This window comes from Oncorhynchus clarkii, chromosome 8 (genome assembly GCF_045791955.1).
Source record: "Oncorhynchus clarkii lewisi isolate Uvic-CL-2024 chromosome 8, UVic_Ocla_1.0, whole genome shotgun sequence".
NCBI classification, from domain to species: Eukaryota; Metazoa; Chordata; class Actinopteri; order Salmoniformes; family Salmonidae; genus Oncorhynchus; species Oncorhynchus clarkii.
This window is the reverse complement of record NC_092154.1, coordinates 13,196,009-13,214,538: the sequence shown is the minus strand read 5'-3', so window position 1 is coordinate 13,214,538 and position 18,530 is coordinate 13,196,009. Positions and strand designations below refer to the sequence as shown.

At 44.3% G+C, this 18,530-nt stretch overlaps 1 protein-coding gene across 8 annotated transcripts in view; it reads right to left on the bottom strand.

Annotated features, from left to right (window-relative positions):
• The window catches only part of LOC139414956 (rho-associated protein kinase 2-like), a 67,024-nt gene that overhangs the window by 39,554 nt on the left and 8,940 nt on the right, over window positions 1-18,530 (bottom strand). For all 8 annotated transcript variants that reach the window (XR_011634920.1, XR_011634919.1, XR_011634921.1 and 5 more), the window contains exons 2-7: window positions 13,582-13,663; window positions 9,511-9,611; window positions 8,388-8,525; window positions 8,030-8,290; window positions 4,484-4,628; window positions 3,978-4,116 (exon numbers count right to left, since the gene is read on the bottom strand). Coding sequence is in view for 5 of the 8 variants with exons in the window: in XM_071162613.1 (XP_071018714.1) it covers window positions 3,978-4,116; window positions 4,484-4,628; window positions 8,030-8,290; window positions 8,388-8,525; window positions 9,511-9,611; window positions 13,582-13,663 (866 nt within the window). In the remaining 3 variants the exon portion in view is untranslated. The remainder of the gene's footprint in view (window positions 1-3,977; window positions 4,117-4,483; window positions 4,629-8,029; window positions 8,291-8,387; window positions 8,526-9,510; window positions 9,612-13,581; window positions 13,664-18,530) is intronic.

Here is an 18,530-nt window from a genome sequence, read left to right as displayed (position 1 = left end):
TTTTCTTTAAGAATGTAGTGTAAAAGTAACGTCACATTGAGGCGACACTGATGGCAAAACCCATGGTGGAGCTGAGCAGTTAGCATGACAGAGGGGGAATAAGTATGTGTCAGTGTGTAGCAACGTTATTATAGTTGGGGTATAATTATTTCTATTCATTTTTAAAAAAAACAGTTGGGTTCAGTTAGTTTTCAGACTTGATTTACAATTTTTATTTAGTTTATTTGATTGAAAACATTTCTATTTCATTTTTATATGATTTATTTGCAGTGTTGTAGGCCTATATGTGTTGTAGGCCTATATGTGTTGTAGGCCTATAATTTGTTTTTGTGATGCCACTTCTTGCCATTGAGGGGCAGTAATACACAAGGTGATGGGCCAGGACCCTAGACTTGGATAGACATAACATCTCTATATCTCTCATGGTGAGAGTACGGGCAGTGCCATTAAGGCCATCTCCATCTTGGAAATAACTATCTGTCAAGAAAATATACTAAATTGGCTGATCCCTCCTGATGACCCAGCTGTAATTACTCCAACCAGTTCATCAGGAGGCATCAGCCAATGAAGTTGGAAGTTCCGCCCAGTTAACTAAATCAAAATGGCGAAGGGCCTCAATGGCGCTGCCCATGCCAACACAGTCTTTAGGCCACTAGAGGACTCTGTACAACTCCATGGCCAGGATATAGGTTTGGTTAGGTTTAAATGATAAAACAATCCTAATACGACTTGGATTTAAAGGATAAGCGCCTAGACTGGTGGAAGAAACAAGGTGTAAGGAAACTCTTAACCATGTTTACATCAATCCAATGCTGTTTTATTTTCGTTAGTAGTAGATGTAAGATCAAAGTTTATCTGACAGAGAGAGAGAGGAAAACAACAACAAATGAAGTCATAGCACACGTGACCTGTTATGTTATGTAATATTAAACATGCATCACCTGACTACCCTCTTCAAATTGGGTTAATAAAAACATCAACAGCAGTAAAAACACAATACAACACTTCAGAAATCAGAAATCTATCCGTTCACAGCCAGCCGCCAGCGTGAGTGTGTGTGTGTTTCTGTTCAACCAAACGAGATTGTCTGCTGTATCTTCAAGAAGACCCTGCATTCCAGAGGAGGTGGTCCTTTGGTTTCTCAAGCCTGATGACAGGCTGAATATTCTCTCCACGAGCGCTTGGGATACAGGGGCAGAAACCAGACCCAGTGCCACAGGGCACAGCTTTGGATAAACAGCCATCCTTGCCTGACAGAACTGGAGAGGTGACTGTAAACATGCCCACCTTCACAGCAGACTGTGACCACAGACACAATGGTCAATGCAAGGAAGCTATATTTCTGATGAAATGTGGTCAAGATGGTTTCAATATGCTGGCATCTTTCAGGGATCCTGCTGCTCCTCAGCTGCACTCTGATTTGCTGAAGTATAAGACTCTGCTTCCCTCATCAGTGGCTCCATCTCTGTTGAACAAAGTGCCAGAGACCCACTTGTGTCATCAGGCAAGCTGCTGCAGGGGTTGGCTTGAAGTTGGCTGCCAGAGGATTCAGTATGCATGCGAAGCGCTCCCACAGTGACTTCAGGAGGACCCGTGACATCTGTTTGGCAACAGTAGTTGACTGAAAGTGTGCCTCAAGGTAGAGAAGGCACGGCACCACATCAGACAGCGTCTGGCTGTCAGTTTGAAGCTGGTCAGCGTGGATTGCGAACGGCTCCAGCAACTTAACAAGCTGTTATACCTTGGCCCAGTCCAGTCTGTGCTCACCCTGTTAGTTAGTGATACTGATGCACAAGCTAGGCCTATTTGAAACGTTGCCATCTACTGGCAGCCTTTACCCAACAGAGTCCGAAGCTTAAAAACCCATTCAAAATAAAACCCTTCAAAACCCCAATTGATTTTTAGAAGAAAAAAACAACAAATAATTTATGGTTTTTATTTTACGTGGTTTTGCAGTCAAAGATAATAGTTTCAGTACAGTTTATTTCAGTTTACTAAGTAGTTTTTTATTTTAGTTTCAGTTTACTATAATAACCTTAGTTTGCGTAGGGCATGTGTGTGTGTGTATGGGTGTGTGTGCATCTCTGTGTGTATGTGAGTGTGTGTGTGGTGAGAGAGAGACTGCAGAGTGAGTGAGAGAACGTAAACAGAGGGGAAGGGGAGTATAAGACAGGCATTGTGTGGCAACAGAAAGGGTGTTTGACGTCTACTATACCGCTAATGTCCCAGCTTCTCATTAACCTCTACTCCTATCAACTACTACTACAATACCGCTAATGTCCCAGCCTCTCAATAACCTCTACTCCTATCAACTACTACTACTATACCGCTAATGTCCCAGCCTCTCATTAACCTCTACTCCTATCAACTTCTACTACTATGATGCTAAGTATAATCATTAACCTCTACTCCTATCAACTTCTACTACTATGATGCTAAGTATAATCATTAACCTCTACTCCTATCAACTACTACTACTATGATGCTAAGTATAATCATTAACCTCTACTCCTATCAACTTCTACTACTATGATGCTAAGTATAATCATTAACCTCTACTCCTATCAACTTCTACTACTATGATGCTAAGTATAATCATTAACCTCTACTCCTATCAACTACTACTACTATGATGCTAAGTATAATCATTAACCTCTACTCCTATCAACTACTACTACTATGATGCTAAGTATAATCATTAACCTCTACTCCTATCAACTACTACTACTATGATGCTAAGTATAATCATTAACCTCTACTCCTATCAACTACTACTACTACGATCCTAAGTATCTAATAGCCATTAACAAAGAACCGCTCACTCAGGTGTTCCCATCTTTTCTGGTCCCAGTTTAAACTAAGAACAACTTTGTTAGTTGTTCAATGCTTAATAACAATATTTATAGTGTTCATAAGCACTACATTGATACTTCACACATCATTTAAGCAAATTCATAATACGGTTGAAGTCAGAAGTTTACATACACTTAGGTTGGAGTCATTAAAACTTGTTTTTCAACCACTCACACAAATTTCCTGTTAACAAACTATAGTTTTGGCAAGTCGGTTAGGACATCTACTTTGTGCGGGACACAAGTCATTTTTCCAACAATTGGTTTACAGACATATTATTTAACTTAATATTCACTGTATCACAATTCCAGTGTGTCAGAAGTTTACATACACTAAGTTGACTGTGCCTTTAAACAGCTTGGAAAATTCCCGAAAATGATGTCATGGCTTTAGAAGCATCTGATAGGCTAATTGACATCATTTGAGTCAATTGGAGGTGTACCTGTGGATGTATTTCAAGGCCTACCTTCAAACTCAGTGCCTCTTTGCTTGTCATCATGGGAAAATCAAAAGAAATCAGCCAAGATCTCAGAAAAAAAAATGGTAGACCACAAGTCTGGTTCATCCTTGGGAGCAATTTCAAAATGCCTGAAGGTACCACGTTCATCTGTACAAACAATAGTACGCAAGTATAAGTAAACACCATGGGACCACACAGCCGTCATACCGCTCAGGAAGGAGACGGGTTCTGTCTCCTAGAGAAGAACGTACTTTGGTGCGAAAAGTGCAAATCAATCCCAGAACAACAGCAAAGGACCTTGTGAAGATGCTGGAGGAAACCAGTACAAAAGTATCTATATCCACAGTAAAACGAGTCCTACTAGGCTACATAACCTTATGTCTGGTGCTCTGCAAAATGTGGCATGACCAGTTTTCCTCCCTTTATGTGGCGTAGCACGACATTAGCTCAAGCTAAAGAGTGCTGAAGCATATAGGTCTTATTAAGGTTTCGTTAGGCCACTTTCATTTAGTGGGACAGCTTTTCTCCCACATGCCTCTCCTCTCCCTCCTCACGCTCCTCTCATTTAGTAAGTAACAGCCTCCACAGGAAAGTGTGAAAAAAAGAGATCACACTTTGAAGGAGCCGAGAGGTCAGACCGGTCACGGGGTCAAACATACTGTACCTGTCAGACAGGAAGGCACAGATGAGGTCCTTGGTATCATTGGACATCTGCACATTATCAGGGAAGTTGAGGTTATTCTTGTGATCCATGATCTTCCCGTATGTTCCTACTAGTGACTCAGCATAAAATGGGGTGTCGCCTAAAAAGAGAGGTGAAATTTAAAATATGTTTTTGGGCTTTTGTTAGGCTTTACAGGGGAGGTTAAACTAGCTTCAATAAACACAAATAGCCTAGTAGTGTGACCACTGGGTTTAAACCTAGGTGTACGGCATGCCACAAGACTGTTAGCCCGCTGAGCTAAATCCAAGACATTAGCTCAGGGAGCTAACACAAGTCTTGAGGTCTCAGGCAAGGTTACATATCACCCGAGCGGGGTTAATCAAACCATCTTTAGTCACTTAGCCCCAATCCAAATGACAAAACTAAGAGAATTAACATTAGCAGGTCAACAGTCCAATTGAGATCCTGAAAACCGTTCTGATTCAGGATCAGAGAAACTCACTCACCGACCAGCATCTCAAAGATGAACACCCCCACGGACCACCAGTCACACTCGCGGCCGTAGTAGCCGTCCCCCCCCTGGGACTTGAGCACCTCAGGGGAGATGTAGTCCGGAGTCCCCACCGCTGTGTCACAGTGGACCATGCCCGTCTGGAATGAGAGAGACGTGCAGACGGAGAGGCAGGCGGGGAGACAGGCAGACAGAGACAGAGACATCGTTAAAGTAGGTCAACTAAACAGTGAAACATATTGGGCCAGTGTGCCAGACATAGATTAAGCCTAGTCCTAAGAAGCACATTTAATGGTGACTCTGATTTTTAGTCCAGGACTAAGCCTAATCTGTGTTTTATTTATTTAACCTTTATTTAACCAGGTAGGCCAGTTGAGAACAAGTTCTCATTTACAACTGCGACCTGACCAAGATAAAGCAAAGCAGTGCAACAAAAACAACACAAAGTTACACATAAACAAACGTACAGTCAATAACACAAAAGATAAGGAAAAATAGACAAATCTATGTTCAGTGTGAGCAAATGTAGAAGAGTAGGGAGATAAGGCAATACATAGGCCGTAGAGGCAAAAATAATTACAGTTTAGCATTAATACTGTGATAGATGTGCAGATGATGATGTGCAAGTAGAGATACTGGGGTGCAAAAGAGCAAGAGGGTAAGTAATAATATGGGGAGGAGGTAGTCGGGTGTGAAATTTACAGATTGACTGAGTACAGATACAGTGATCAGTAAGCTGCTCAGACAGCTGATGCTTAAAGTTAGAGAGGGAGATATAAGACTCCAGCTTCAAAGATTTTTGAAATGTGTTCCAGTCATTGGCAGCAGAGAACTGGAAGGAAAGGCGGCCATAGGAAGTGCTGGCTTCGGGGGTGACCAGTGAGATATACCTGCTGGAGCGCGTGGCTGTTGCTATGGTTACCAGTGAGCGGGGATAAGGCGGGGCTTTACCTAGCAAAGACTTAGATGACCTGGAGCCAGTGGGTTTGGCGATAAATATGAAGCGTGGGCCAGCCAACGAGAGTGTACAGGTCACAGTGGTGGGTAGAATGTGGGCTTTGGTGACAAAACGGATGGCACTATGATAGACTGCATCCAATTTGTTGAGTAGAGTGTTGGGGGCTATTTTGTAAATGACATTGCCGAAGTACAGGATCTGCAGGATAGTCAGTTTTACGAGGGTATATTTGGGGGCATGAGTGAAGGAGGCTTTGTTACGAAATAGGAAGCAGATTCTAGATTTAATTTTGGATTGGAGATGCTTAATGTGAGTCTGGAAGGAGAGTTTACAGTCTAACCAGACACTTAGGTATTTGTAGTTGTCCACATATTCTAGGCCAGAACTGTCCAGCGTAGTGATGCTAGTCGGGCGGGAGGGTGCGGGCAGCAATCGGTTGAAGAGCTAGTTTTACTAGCATTTAAAAGCAGGTGGAGGCCACGGAAGGAGTGTTGTATGGCGTTGAAGCTCGTTTGGAGGTTAGTTAACACAGCGTCCAAAGAAGGGCCAGATGTATACAGAATGATGTCGTTTGCGTAGAGGTGGATCAGAGAATCACCAGCAGCGAGAGCGACATCATTGATATATACAGAGAAAAGAGTCGGCCCAAGAATTGAACCCTGTGGCACCCCCATAGAGACTGCCAGAGGTCTGGACAACAGGCCCTCCGATTTGACACACTGAACTCTATCTGAGAAGTGGTTGGTGAACCAGGCGAGGCAGTCATTTGAGAAACCAAGGCTGTTGAGTCTGCTGATGAGAATGTGGTGATTGACAGAGTCGAAAGCCTTGGCCAGGTCGATGAAGACGGCTGCACAGTACTGTCTTCTATCGATGGCGGTTATGGTATCGTTTAGTACCTTGAGCGTGGCTGAGGTGCACCCGTGACCGGCTCGGAAATCAGATTACATAGTGGAGAAGGTAAGGTGGGATTCGAAATGGTTGGTGATCTGTTTATTAACTTGGCTTTCGAAGATTTTAGAAAGGCAGGGTAGGATAGATATAAGTCTAACAATTTGGGTCTAGAGTGTCTCCCCCTTTGAAGAGAAGGATGACCGCAGCAGCTTTCCAATCTTTGGGGATCTCAGACGACACGAAAGAGGTTGAATAGGCTAGTAATAGGGGTTGAAACAATTTTTGGCGGATCATTTTAGAGAGGGTCCAGCCCTTGTCTAGCCCATCTGATTTGTAGGATCCAGCTCTTTCAGAAGATCAGCTGTCTGGATTTGGGTGAAGGAGAAGCGGGGGGGGGGGGGGGTTGGGCAAGTTGGGGGTGCTGAGATGTTGGCCAGGGTAGGGTTAGCCAGGGGGAAAGCATGGCCAGCCATGGGAAAATGCTTATTGAAATTATCGATTATTGTAGATTTATCAGTGGTGACAGTGTTTCCTATCCTCAGTGCACTGGGCAGCTGGGAGGAGGTGCTCTTACTCTACATGGACTTTACAGTGTCCCAAAACTTTTTGGAATTAGTGCTACAGGAAGCAAATTTCTGTTTAGCTTTCGTAACTGACTGAGTATATTGGTTCCTGACTTCCCTGAAAAGTTGCATATCACGGGGGCTATTTGATGCTAATGCAGAACGCCGCAGGATGTTTTTGTGCTGGTCAAGGGCAGTCAGGTCTGGGGTGAACCATGGGCTATATCTGTTCTTAGTTCTACATTTTTTGAAAGGAGCATGCTTATTTAAGATGGTGAGGAAAGCACTTTTAAAGAATAACCAGGCATCCTCTACTGACGGGATGATGTCAAGATCCTTCCAGGATACCCCGGCCAGGTCGATTAGAAAGGCCTGCTCGCTGAAGTGTTTTAGGGAGCGTTTGATAGTGATGAGGGGTGGTCATTTGACTGCAGACCCAGTACGCACACAGGCAATGAGGAAGTGATCGCTGAGATCCTAGTTGAAGACAGCAGATGTATATTTAGAGGGCAGGTTGTTCAGGATGTGTCTGGGAAACCGGCCCATTAAATTTGTCAAAGAGCTTTTTGGCACAGCTTACCTGTCCTGTAAGTCATGATTCAGCAACTTAACCTGATGGACTTTCTATGTGGAAATTGACACTAAACAATTCATAATCTGACCACATGGTGGTGCACTGGAGCAGTGAAATTCCCCCAAACCCAGATTTTAGCAGTAGACAGTTCATCACCTTGGAAATAGTCTAAAATTAGCTCATGTTAGAATTAAAAGTTACAGAAGAAAGCAGAAAAAAAGTAAGGTCTAGGGCTTGAGTTTGGTGTTTCAGACAAAATTACCATAACAAGACCATTTCGGGTTAGGATGGCGTCTCACTCAGAAAACCCCCACAGCCCAGTCTAGGCCCTGGACCAGTGCCTCCCAGTCCTGGGGACCCGAAGGGGTGCACATTTAGGTTTTTTCCTTAGCACTAACACACCTGATTCAAGTGAAGGCTTGATGACGAGTTGATTCTTGAATGTGTTAGTGCTAAGGCAAAAAAACTAAATGTGAGCCCCTTTGGCTCCCCAGGACCAGGTAGTACTTCCCTAGACCCTCAGCCAATTCTCCAACTCCCCTGCAAACTCACAGAGTCCATCTTCATGCAGGTGCCAAAGTCAGCCAGCTTGAGGTGGCCATTTTGGTCCAGTAGTATGTTGTCCGGTTTCACATCGCGGTGGATGAAACCCATAGAGTGGATGGCATCTAGAGCCAGCACCACCTCGGCAGTGTAGAAACGGACCCACTTCTCTGGCATGTCGTAGTTCATGGTCAGGGTGACCAGATCTCCACCAGGCATATACTCCATCACCATGTAGAGGTGGAGGTCATCTTGGAAAGCACAGCACAGCTGGAAAACACATAACACAACAATAACAGCTTGACTGACATTTGGAGTATGTGAGAGGTGTGTGTACTGTACGTGTATGAGTGTACGTCTCTCTCACCTGGACGACCCAGGGGCTGTTGGAGAAGGCCATGATGTCTCTCTCCTCCCAGAAGAAGGCGGAGTCAGAGCGTTTGATCATCTCAAACTTGCTCAGCTGTTTCATGGCGTACACCTTCTGAGACGCCTTGTGGCGGACCTGGAGGACGGGAGGTACATTTTTTATTTCACCTTTATTTAACCTCACAAGTCAGTTAAGAACAAATTCTTATTTACAATGCCGGCCTACCAAAAGGCAAAAGGCCTCCTGTTGGGACGGGGGCTGGGATTAAAAGGACAAAACACACATCATGACGACACAACACTACATAGAGAGACATAAGACAAACAACATAGCAAGGCAGCAACACAACATGGCAGCAACACATAACACAGCATGGTAGCAACACAACATGACAACATGGTAGCAGCACAAAACATGGTTCAAACATTATTGGGCACAGACAACAGCACAAAGGGCAAGAAGGTAGAGACAACAATACATCATGCAAAGCAGCCACAACTGTCAGTGTCCATGATTGAGTCTTTAAATTTAGAGATTGAGATGACGAGGTATAAGATTACACACACGGCCACACACACACGGCCACACACACACTTTATTTATACAAGTAGTAGACGCTACTGAGATTCAAGATTTTTTTTAAGAGGGAAACCGTGAAAAGAAAGCAGTATAAACACACATTCATAACATAGTCACCAGTAGACAAGATACAATGTCACTTTGACTGTGACAAAGTTGCAGAGAATGCCATTGAAGGCCCTTGATAACATAAAGTCCTGCAAACAACATGACAACACACAAAAAAAAACACGAGACACCCACAGGACATGTACACACAGATCGACCAGCCCCCCCTCTTCACACAAGACTTCAGACACAAAATGAATCTTTCCAACACACACACACACACACGACCTGTCTAAACATGCCTTTATTACAAGGTACACAGAACCTGAAAAATACACAAAGAAAAACATGCAGACAGACAGGCACCTGGAAGGGGGAGACACAAACGCAAGAGCTCACAGAGGCAGTGAGGAATGTAAATGTTCTTCATCTGTTTGTGTATCATTGTATCTTTGTGCCACAAACGCACAAACACACGGAGGGAGTTTCTCACCAGTTGCACCTCTCCATAGGCTCCTCTGCCGATCATCTTGACCTTGTCAAAGTCCTCCAGTTTGATCTGCAGGTCCCGCATCTTAACCATGGCCTTCTCATCTACAGGACAGACAGACAGAGGTCAGAGGTCAAATGGGTTACCTTGCAAACAGAGGCCCACGCAAAGGAGAGGTCAGCAAGGGCCTCACAGAGGTCAAATACCTTTGCAGTTGTACCAGTGGTTAGTTACCTTAACTTGCCCGTCTACCTGTGTTGTGTCACCAATTGCTACAGTAAAGGTGATATATGTTTGGCGTCGGGTTTCATACTGGTTATTATATAGTCTTCTGATATGAAATATTGCAAGGCAGGGTTGATACAGAAACTGTAGTTAATTGTTATAAACCTGGAACTAAGGGAGAGGTTGTACATTCACACTGGCAAAACAATCCAATGGCAGAACACTCTTGGTCGACAGTGCACCCGAGTGCAGAATAATTGATCAATTTACGAATGCACTTAGTTCTGTTATGACAGGTGTCAGTAAACAGCGGCTAAAAACAGAATTACATTGTTGCCAGTAGCACGGTTAGTCACTAGGTGAGTAAAATGATCAGAATATATTCAGAATCTGTTCTTCTCTCATTACAAGAGCTTGGAACTACACTGAGTGTACAAAACATTAAGGACACAGGCTCTTTCCATGACAGACTGACCAGGTGAATCTGGATGAAAGCTATGACCCCTTATTGATGTCACTTGTCACTTTAAAATCCGTGTAGATGAAGGGAAGGAGACAGTTTAAATAAGGATTTTTAAACCTTGAGACAATTGAGACATGGGTTGTATGTGTGCCATTCAGAAGGCTAATGGGCAAGACAAAATATCCTTTGAACAGGGTATGATAGTAAGTGTCTGGCGCACCAGTTTGTGTCAAGAACTGCAACGCTTCTGGGGTTTTCCACACTCAACAGTTTCCAGTGTGTATCAAGAATTGTCAACCACCCAAAGGACATCCAGCCAACTTGACACATTATTGGAGTAAACATGGGCCAGCATCCCTTTGGAATGCTTCAGATACCTTGTACAGTCCATTCCCCCAGTCAGCAATGTTGATCTTGCATTCTTTTGAACTTAACATGAATTGGGGTATTTAGAGTACTATATAGCTTGAGAACATTAAAACAGAACAAAGCTATGTCAATAACTAAATTGACAAAAATGCAGATCACCATTTTAGTCCCAAGCTTTTGATTGGCACAAATTCCAGACACAAATCTGTTTGCTAGCACAGACTGGAATATGTTCTGGGATTCTTCCAATGGCATTGGGTAGTAAACCACATCAGTCACTGGCTTCATCAATAGGTCGTCCCCCACAGTGACCCTACGTACATACCCCAACCAGTAGCCATGGATTACAGGCAACATCCGCACTGAGCTAAAAGGGTAGATCTGCCGCTTTCAAGCTTATAAGAAATCCCGTTATGTCTTCCGACGAACAATCAATCAAACAGGCAAAGCGTCAATACAGGACTAAGATTGAATCGTACAACACTGGCTCCGATGCTCGTTGGATGTGGCAGGGCTTGCAAACTAATACAGACTACAAAGGGAAGCACAGCCGCGAGCTGCCCAGTGACACGAGCCTATCAGATGAGCTAAATTACTTCTATGCTCGCTTCGAAGCAAGTAACACTGAAACATGCATGCGAGCACCAGCTGTTCTGGACAACTGTGTGATCACGCTCTCCTTAGCCGATGTGACCATAACAGGTCAACATTCACAAGGCCTCTGGGCCAGATGGATTACCAGGATGTGTACTCCAAGCATGCACTGACCAACTGGCAAGTGTCTTCAATGACATTTTCAACCTCTCCCTGACTGAGTCTGTAATACCAACATGTTTCAAGCAGACCACCATAGTCCTTGTGCCCAAGAACACTAAGGTAACCTGCCTAAATGACTACCGACCCGTAGCACTCACATCTGTAGCCATGAAGTGCTTTGAAAGGCTGGTCATGGCTCACATCAACACCCTTATCCCAGAAACCCTAGACCCACTCCAATTTGCATACCGCCCAAACAGATCCACAGATGATGCAGGTTCTATTGCACTCCACACTGCCCTTTCCCACCTGGACAAAAGGAACACCTATGTGAGAATGCTATTCATTGACTACAGCTCAGCGTTCAACACCATAGTGCGTTCAACACCATAAACAAGATCCTGGACTTCCTGATGGGCCACACCCAGGTGGTAATGGTAGGTAACAACACATCCGCCACGCTGATCCTCAACACGGGGGCCCCTCAGGGGTGCGTGCTCAGTCCCCTCCTGTACCCCGTTTACTCATGACTGCATGGCCAGGCACAACTCCATCATTAAGTTTACGGATTACACAACAGTGGTAGGCCTGATCACCGACAATGATGAGACAGCATACAGGGAGGTCAGAGACCTGGCCGTGTGGTGCCAGGATAACAACCTCTCCCTCAACATGATCAAGACAAACAAGATGATTGTGGACTACAGGAAAAGTAGGAGCGAGCACGCCCCCATTCTCATCGATGGGGCTGCAGTGGAGCAGGATCGAGAGTTTCAAGTTCCTTGGTGTCCACATCAACAACAAACTATCATGGTCCAAACACCAAGACAGTTGTGAAGAGGACACGACAAAGCCTATTCCCCCTCAGGAGACTGATAAGATTGGCATGAGCCCTCAGATCCTCAAAAAGTTTGACAGCTGCCCCATCGAGAGCATCTTGACTGGTTGCGTCACTGCCTGGTATGGCAACTTCTCGGCTTCCGACTGCAAGGTACTACAGAGGGTAGTGCGTACAGCCCAGTACATCACTGGGGCCAAGCTTCCTGCCATCCAGGACCTCTATACCAAGCAGTGTCAGAGGCCCTAAAAATTGTCAAAGACACCAGCCACCCAAGTCATAGACTGTTTTCTCTGCTACCGCACGACAAGCGGTACCAGAGTGCCAAGTCTAGGTCAAAAAGGCTTCTTAACAGCTTCTACCCCCAACCCATAAGACTCCTGAACAGCTAATCAAATGACTACCCAGACTATTTGCATTGCCCCCCTCTTTTATGCTGCCGCTACTCTGTTTATTATCTATGCATAGTCACTTTAACTCTACCTACATATTACCTCAATTACATTGACTAACCGGTGCCCCCGCACGCACATTGACTCTGTACCGGTACCACCTGTATATAGCCTCCACATTGACTCTGTACCGGTACCACCTGTATATAGCCTCCACATTGACTCTGTACCGGTACCCCCTGTATATAGCCTCCACATTGACTCTGTACTGGTACCCCCTGTATATAGCCTCCACATTGACTCTGTACCGGTACCACCTGTATATAGCCTCCACATTGACTCTGTACCGGTACCCCCTGTATATAGCCTCCACATTGACTCTGTACTGGTACCCCCTGTATATAGCCTCCACATTGACTCTGTACCGGTACCACCTGTATATAGCCTCCACATTGACTCTGTACCGGTACCCCCTGTATATAGCCTCCACATTGACTCTGTACTGGTACCCCCTGTATATAGCCTCCACATTGACTCTGTACCGGTACCACCTGTATATAGCCTCCACATTGACTCTGTACCGGTACCACCTGTATATAGCCTCCACATTGACTCTGTACCGGTACCCCCTGTATATAGCCTCCACATTGACTCTGTACCGGTACCCCCTGTATATAGCCTCCACATTGACTCTGTACTGGTACCCCCTGTATATAGCCTCCACATTGACTCTGTACTGGTACCCCCTGTATATAGCCTCCACATTGACTCTGTACCGGTACCCCCTGTATATAGCCTCCACATTGACTCTGTACTGGTACCCCCTGTATATAGCCTCCACATTGACTCTGTACCGGTACCCCCTGTATATAGCCTCCACATTGACTCTGTACTGGTACCCCCTGTATATAGCCTCCACATTGACTCTGTACCGGTACCCCCTGTATATAGCCTCCACATTGACTCTGTACTGGTACCCCCTGTATATAGGTCTGCCTCAAGGTCTGCCTCAAAGCAATGATATATCTTACATCTGTTTAAGAAGGCGTCTATGTTTTTGTTTTTCCGTAGCGCTGGGTAGTCCAAATCCAGGGCCAAGGCATTCATGGAATCCTGCGGAAAAAGTCAAATAAATCCAATCAATTGAATGTGTTTGAAATGGTTTTCATGCGTTATTATAGAATCTAATTAAGCCAAGAATTCAGTTCACCTGCTAAATACAAGCTTAAAGGGCAAGTTCAGTGATTACATGTTTTCACATTTGTTTACTTACCTTGAAAGCTCATGATCAAAATATGTAAAATTGCTGAAATATCGCTATCAGTTTTAAATCTTTCTAACCAAAACGGTCTGTGTTTCGATATCCAAACAGTCATACTACTTAGAATGAAGCAATGTATTGGGCTGGAGATGCATTCTAAGTCGTACGCTAGCATGGACAAGTCGTACGCTAGCATGGACAAGTCGTACGCTAGCATGGACAAGTCGTACGCTAGCATGGACAAGTCGTACGCTAGCATGGACAAGTCGTACGCTAGCATGGACACGTCGTACGCTAGCATGGACACGTCGTACGCTAGCATGGACACGTCGTACGCTAGCATGGACACGTCGTACGCTAGCATGGACACGTCGTACGCTAGCATGGACAAGTCGTACGCTAGCATGGACAAGTCGTACGCTAGCATGGACAAGTCGTACGCTAGCATGGACAATGGAACATACCCTCTGTCTTCTTTCTGATCTCCAGCAAACAACTCAATGATTTATACCATCAAATTAATGAATAAAAAGGCAAAGGTCAAAATGACTAGGCTAATGAAATCAATATCTCTTATTGCCCTTCATAGCAGCGTTCTCCCAAATGCAACACAGCTGGGAGAGAAGATGAGTCTGCTAATAGACAGAATAACAAACAAATGACACAATGACTAGTGGAGTTCGGCCTTTGAAGTAGGGGGTAACAGGGATGGCCTTCTGGGCATGGCATTTCAACAACCTCCCAGAGGGATGGCCATCTGGGCATTTCAACAACCTCCTAGAGGGATGGCCATCTGGGCATGGGCATTCAACATCTCCTTCCAAAACAAGTCACAGTGATATAAGGCAGACCTCCTGCCTGTCCTTTCCAGGTCCTGTCTACACTCCACCACAGCCGGCTGGTAGTATATAGAGTGAGGGTAGTTTATAAATACCACACCCACGGGGGATGTGTGGGTGGTGAGGGACTCCATGCTACTTAAGACCATGGGTTTAGTAGGAAGAAAAAGTTTTGAAACATTTCAAGTTATTACCTCCAGGAATGTGGAGGGAGGGTCAAGTGGAGTCAACTAGGGGGAAGGGAGGATGTTCTCACAGCATCAAATGTCCCCCCCTTAACTCTAGCCATGTGAGTGGCCAGGTCTAGGATGGCTCTCCCTGGCATGTGGAACAATTCCTAGCCTTTTGTGTGTGTGTGAGGGAGAGCTAAAGAGAGAGAGAGAGAGAGAGAGGGCTAAAGAGAGAGTGAGAGAGAGAGGGCTAAAGAGAGAGTGAGAGAGAGAGAGAGAGCCAGAGAGAGATAGCTATAGAGAGAGAGAGAGAGCTAGAGAGAGAGAGAGAGAGAGCTAGAGAGAGAGAGAGAGAGAGCTAGAGAGAGAGAGAGCTAGAGAGAGAGAGAGAGAGCTAGAGAGAGAGAGAGAGAGAGAGCTATATATAGAGAGAGCTATATATAGAGAGCGAGCTAAAGAGCGAGAGTGAGAGAGAGCTAGAGAGAGAGAGAGCTAGAGAGAGAGAGAGCTAGAGAGAGAGAGAGCTAGAGAGAGAGAGAGCTAAAGAGCGAGAGAGAGAGCTAAAGAGCGAGAGAGAGAGCTAAAGAGCGAGAGAGAGAGCTAAAGATAGAGTGAGAGAAAGAAAAAGGGAGCGAGAGGCCGGGTGTGTGGAAATAGACCCGGGGCTCAGAGGCTATAATGGTTTATTGAACAGTTCTCTGACTTGACCCAGCATTTCTAGGAGCTCAGGGTCCATTTAATTTTAGCAGCTGTGTGGGTCTGTGACGGAATACATTTTGTCATTGACTACATGTATTCTATTTGTAATAGTGACGAATCCTAAATCTACATCCAGAGTACTCATCAAATGGCTCAGACACACCAGTAGGACTGTCAAACGGGTGGCTACTTAGCAACTCTGAACAGTTTCGGTAGCCAATCTCGTGTTCACACAGCAATGACCTTGAAGTCGTCAGCCACTCAGTTAAAATACTCCAAACCAGAAGGTGGCAGTAGTGTTTGACAATGTATGTCTGTCTGTTGCTTGGTGGTCGGAGAGCCTGTTCCTGGAGAGCTACCCTCCTGTAGGCTGTGATTCTCCTTTTTTTACACACTCTGTTAATACAACAAAAACTAGACTACGGTACCTCCTCCAACGCGATAAACTAGACCCCATCATTCCCTCTCTACATGCAGAGGATGCTGACCAATCACAAATGGTTTCTCTCACTCTCTGCATGGCATGCTGTCCCATTACAAGTGTCCCCGCTAAGAGTGAGCAGTTAGATACTGGTGAGGAGAGAACGGCTATACCACAGAGTGCTTGTCAGAAACATGAGTGCTGCTGGTGCTAACAAGACCTTTGATATAGTGCCAAAGAAGGGTGCATCTTCAGTGGTATGGCCAGTGGCATGTATTCATGGATGCTAAAGTGAGCCAGGCTTCCCCAAAAAATGTACCAAAGAAAAAAACATACAAAATGATTTACCTTTTATCTCTCTGGGTTTCATAAATATCCCTCAAGACTGAATGTATCTCACCGGAGAAAGCATCCCATCGAACGAAAGAGCGCCCCTCTGTCTCAGTATGTGTAGCCCATCTATCTGATGCTGTCTGGTCAAAAAGAGTATGACATTGTTACCGCCCGTAGCGTGCCTAAACTGAGTGAACGCTGCTATGAACGGTCCTGGCACAAGGGAAGGGAAGCCCGTTTGGATTTGGCTTCACACAAATCACATCAGAAGACAAATGTCATTGAATCGTTGCGTTGTTGTCCTCCGGTGGCTAGCCATCTAGCTAAAATCATCTCTTTCCTAAACTAGTCATGGATGGAGATAGGGAGTTTGACTTGTGGTTTTACTTCATTCTCTGTACTGGCCAATGATTATAACAGCAATTCTGATCCAAACATAAATTCATTCATTGTGCCCCTGGCCTGAAAGGATGGAAGTTTAAAATGTAGCTAGATGTATTATTCCACATCATATTCGGCTTACTTTGATTGGACTAAATCATTTGTTATCTTTTAGTTGTTACTGTATTAGACTAAGCATAGTTGACTAGATGATGTTGAAGTTGAAATGGTGTTGGATAATGTAGTCAGTGCTTGTTTTCTTTATGACTTGCGGTAACTTAGTTGTTTTGTGGTCCAAAAATGTCAGAAACATTAACTTGCTTGGCCATGCTGTAGGTCATGTAACTGTTTGTTGTAACATATGATTGAACTAACAGGTTATAGAGCAAACAACGCAATTATCACAACACATAGGTTGTAATATGTCTTTTTCCACCTGGCTTGGCTTCCCTGGTGATTTTACCCACACACTGTTACTGAGTATGGCAGTATTTTGGCTATAGGCAAAGCGACCAAATGCAGGTGTTGTGCAAAAAGTGCCTCGGAGTTGTGGCGAACGACACTACAAATGTATTCAATCATTTGAATATAAAACATGCCACAGACACATAGAAATCAGAGGCTATACCTATAACATGACCAAAGACATGGCTCCTATCTACACAGTCAGCAAAGACAGCTTCAAGAAGATGATAAACAAGCTGACAGGAGATACACGATTTCATCTTGCAGATATTTCTCCCAAGTCGCCATCTCAACACTATAACAAAATGAAGGGAGAAGTTGAAACATTGCGTTGAATGAGTGGACCAGACTACAATGTTTTGGACACTGGCTGCACCTTGCAACTGGTAGGTTAAGGCACTTTGACTTATAATTCAATTATAATAATGATTGAACTTACTTCTACACAATCATAAGCTTCCTATTCCATCTGCAGCCTATGGCTGCCTGAATTAAAAATGAACTTAATTTAAGAAATCATATGCCTAATGATAAAATAAACTCTATGTTATGAATTAATGAATAAGTACTGTGCTTATAGCACACTATATTTTGATAATCATGTTTGTCTGTTAACATGTAGGTGTAATAATGGTATCATATGCAGCCTATAACAATGTTGGAAAGTATTTCACTCGGTTAGCTGCTGTATGCATTCAGAATATGATCTCATTTTAGAAGTGTCAGTTGTTTTAACCATGTCTGATGGAATTAACAAGTTTACACTCACCTGTTTAAAAACTGCAATTTATGCCCCCCCCCCAAATATCACAATTAGATATTTTGTCCAAATCCTGCAGCCCTACTAGTTACTGTAACTGCGCTAAAGTTGCTACTGTTGTAGAAAACCCTTGTTGATACTAGCCAGATGGCCACAGCTATATTCCAATACAGCAATTCCAAGATGGCGTCGTCCTCTCTTTACTTTTTGTATTTTTTTGTATACATTTCAATTTATTTTTCAATCTCTTTTATATTTTAAAATTAAATATACCTCCCGGTAACCCGCCATTTTGTTTTTAGACCTTATAGCCAAAACCTCCATCAGTTTCTAGCCATCAGAAGCTAAGCAGCTAATTAGCTACTAGCTATTTAGTCAATGTTAGCCAATGCTAGCGGCCTTTACCCTCTGCACAGGCACCAGACGTTTTTTAGCCTGGTTAACACCTGCCAGCCTCGGACTGTTTTCTCCACTACAACGCCGTATTCCTGCCGTAAACCCTGGACCATTACTCCTAATCATCAAAGCTAGCTAGCTGCCACCGAGTGACCCAGTCCCGAAGCTAGCCCTGAGCCAGGCGCATCTCCCAGCTAGCAAACTAAATTCCTACAACTACAATACCTCTTCCGCCATCTGGCCCGGTCCCTTTGT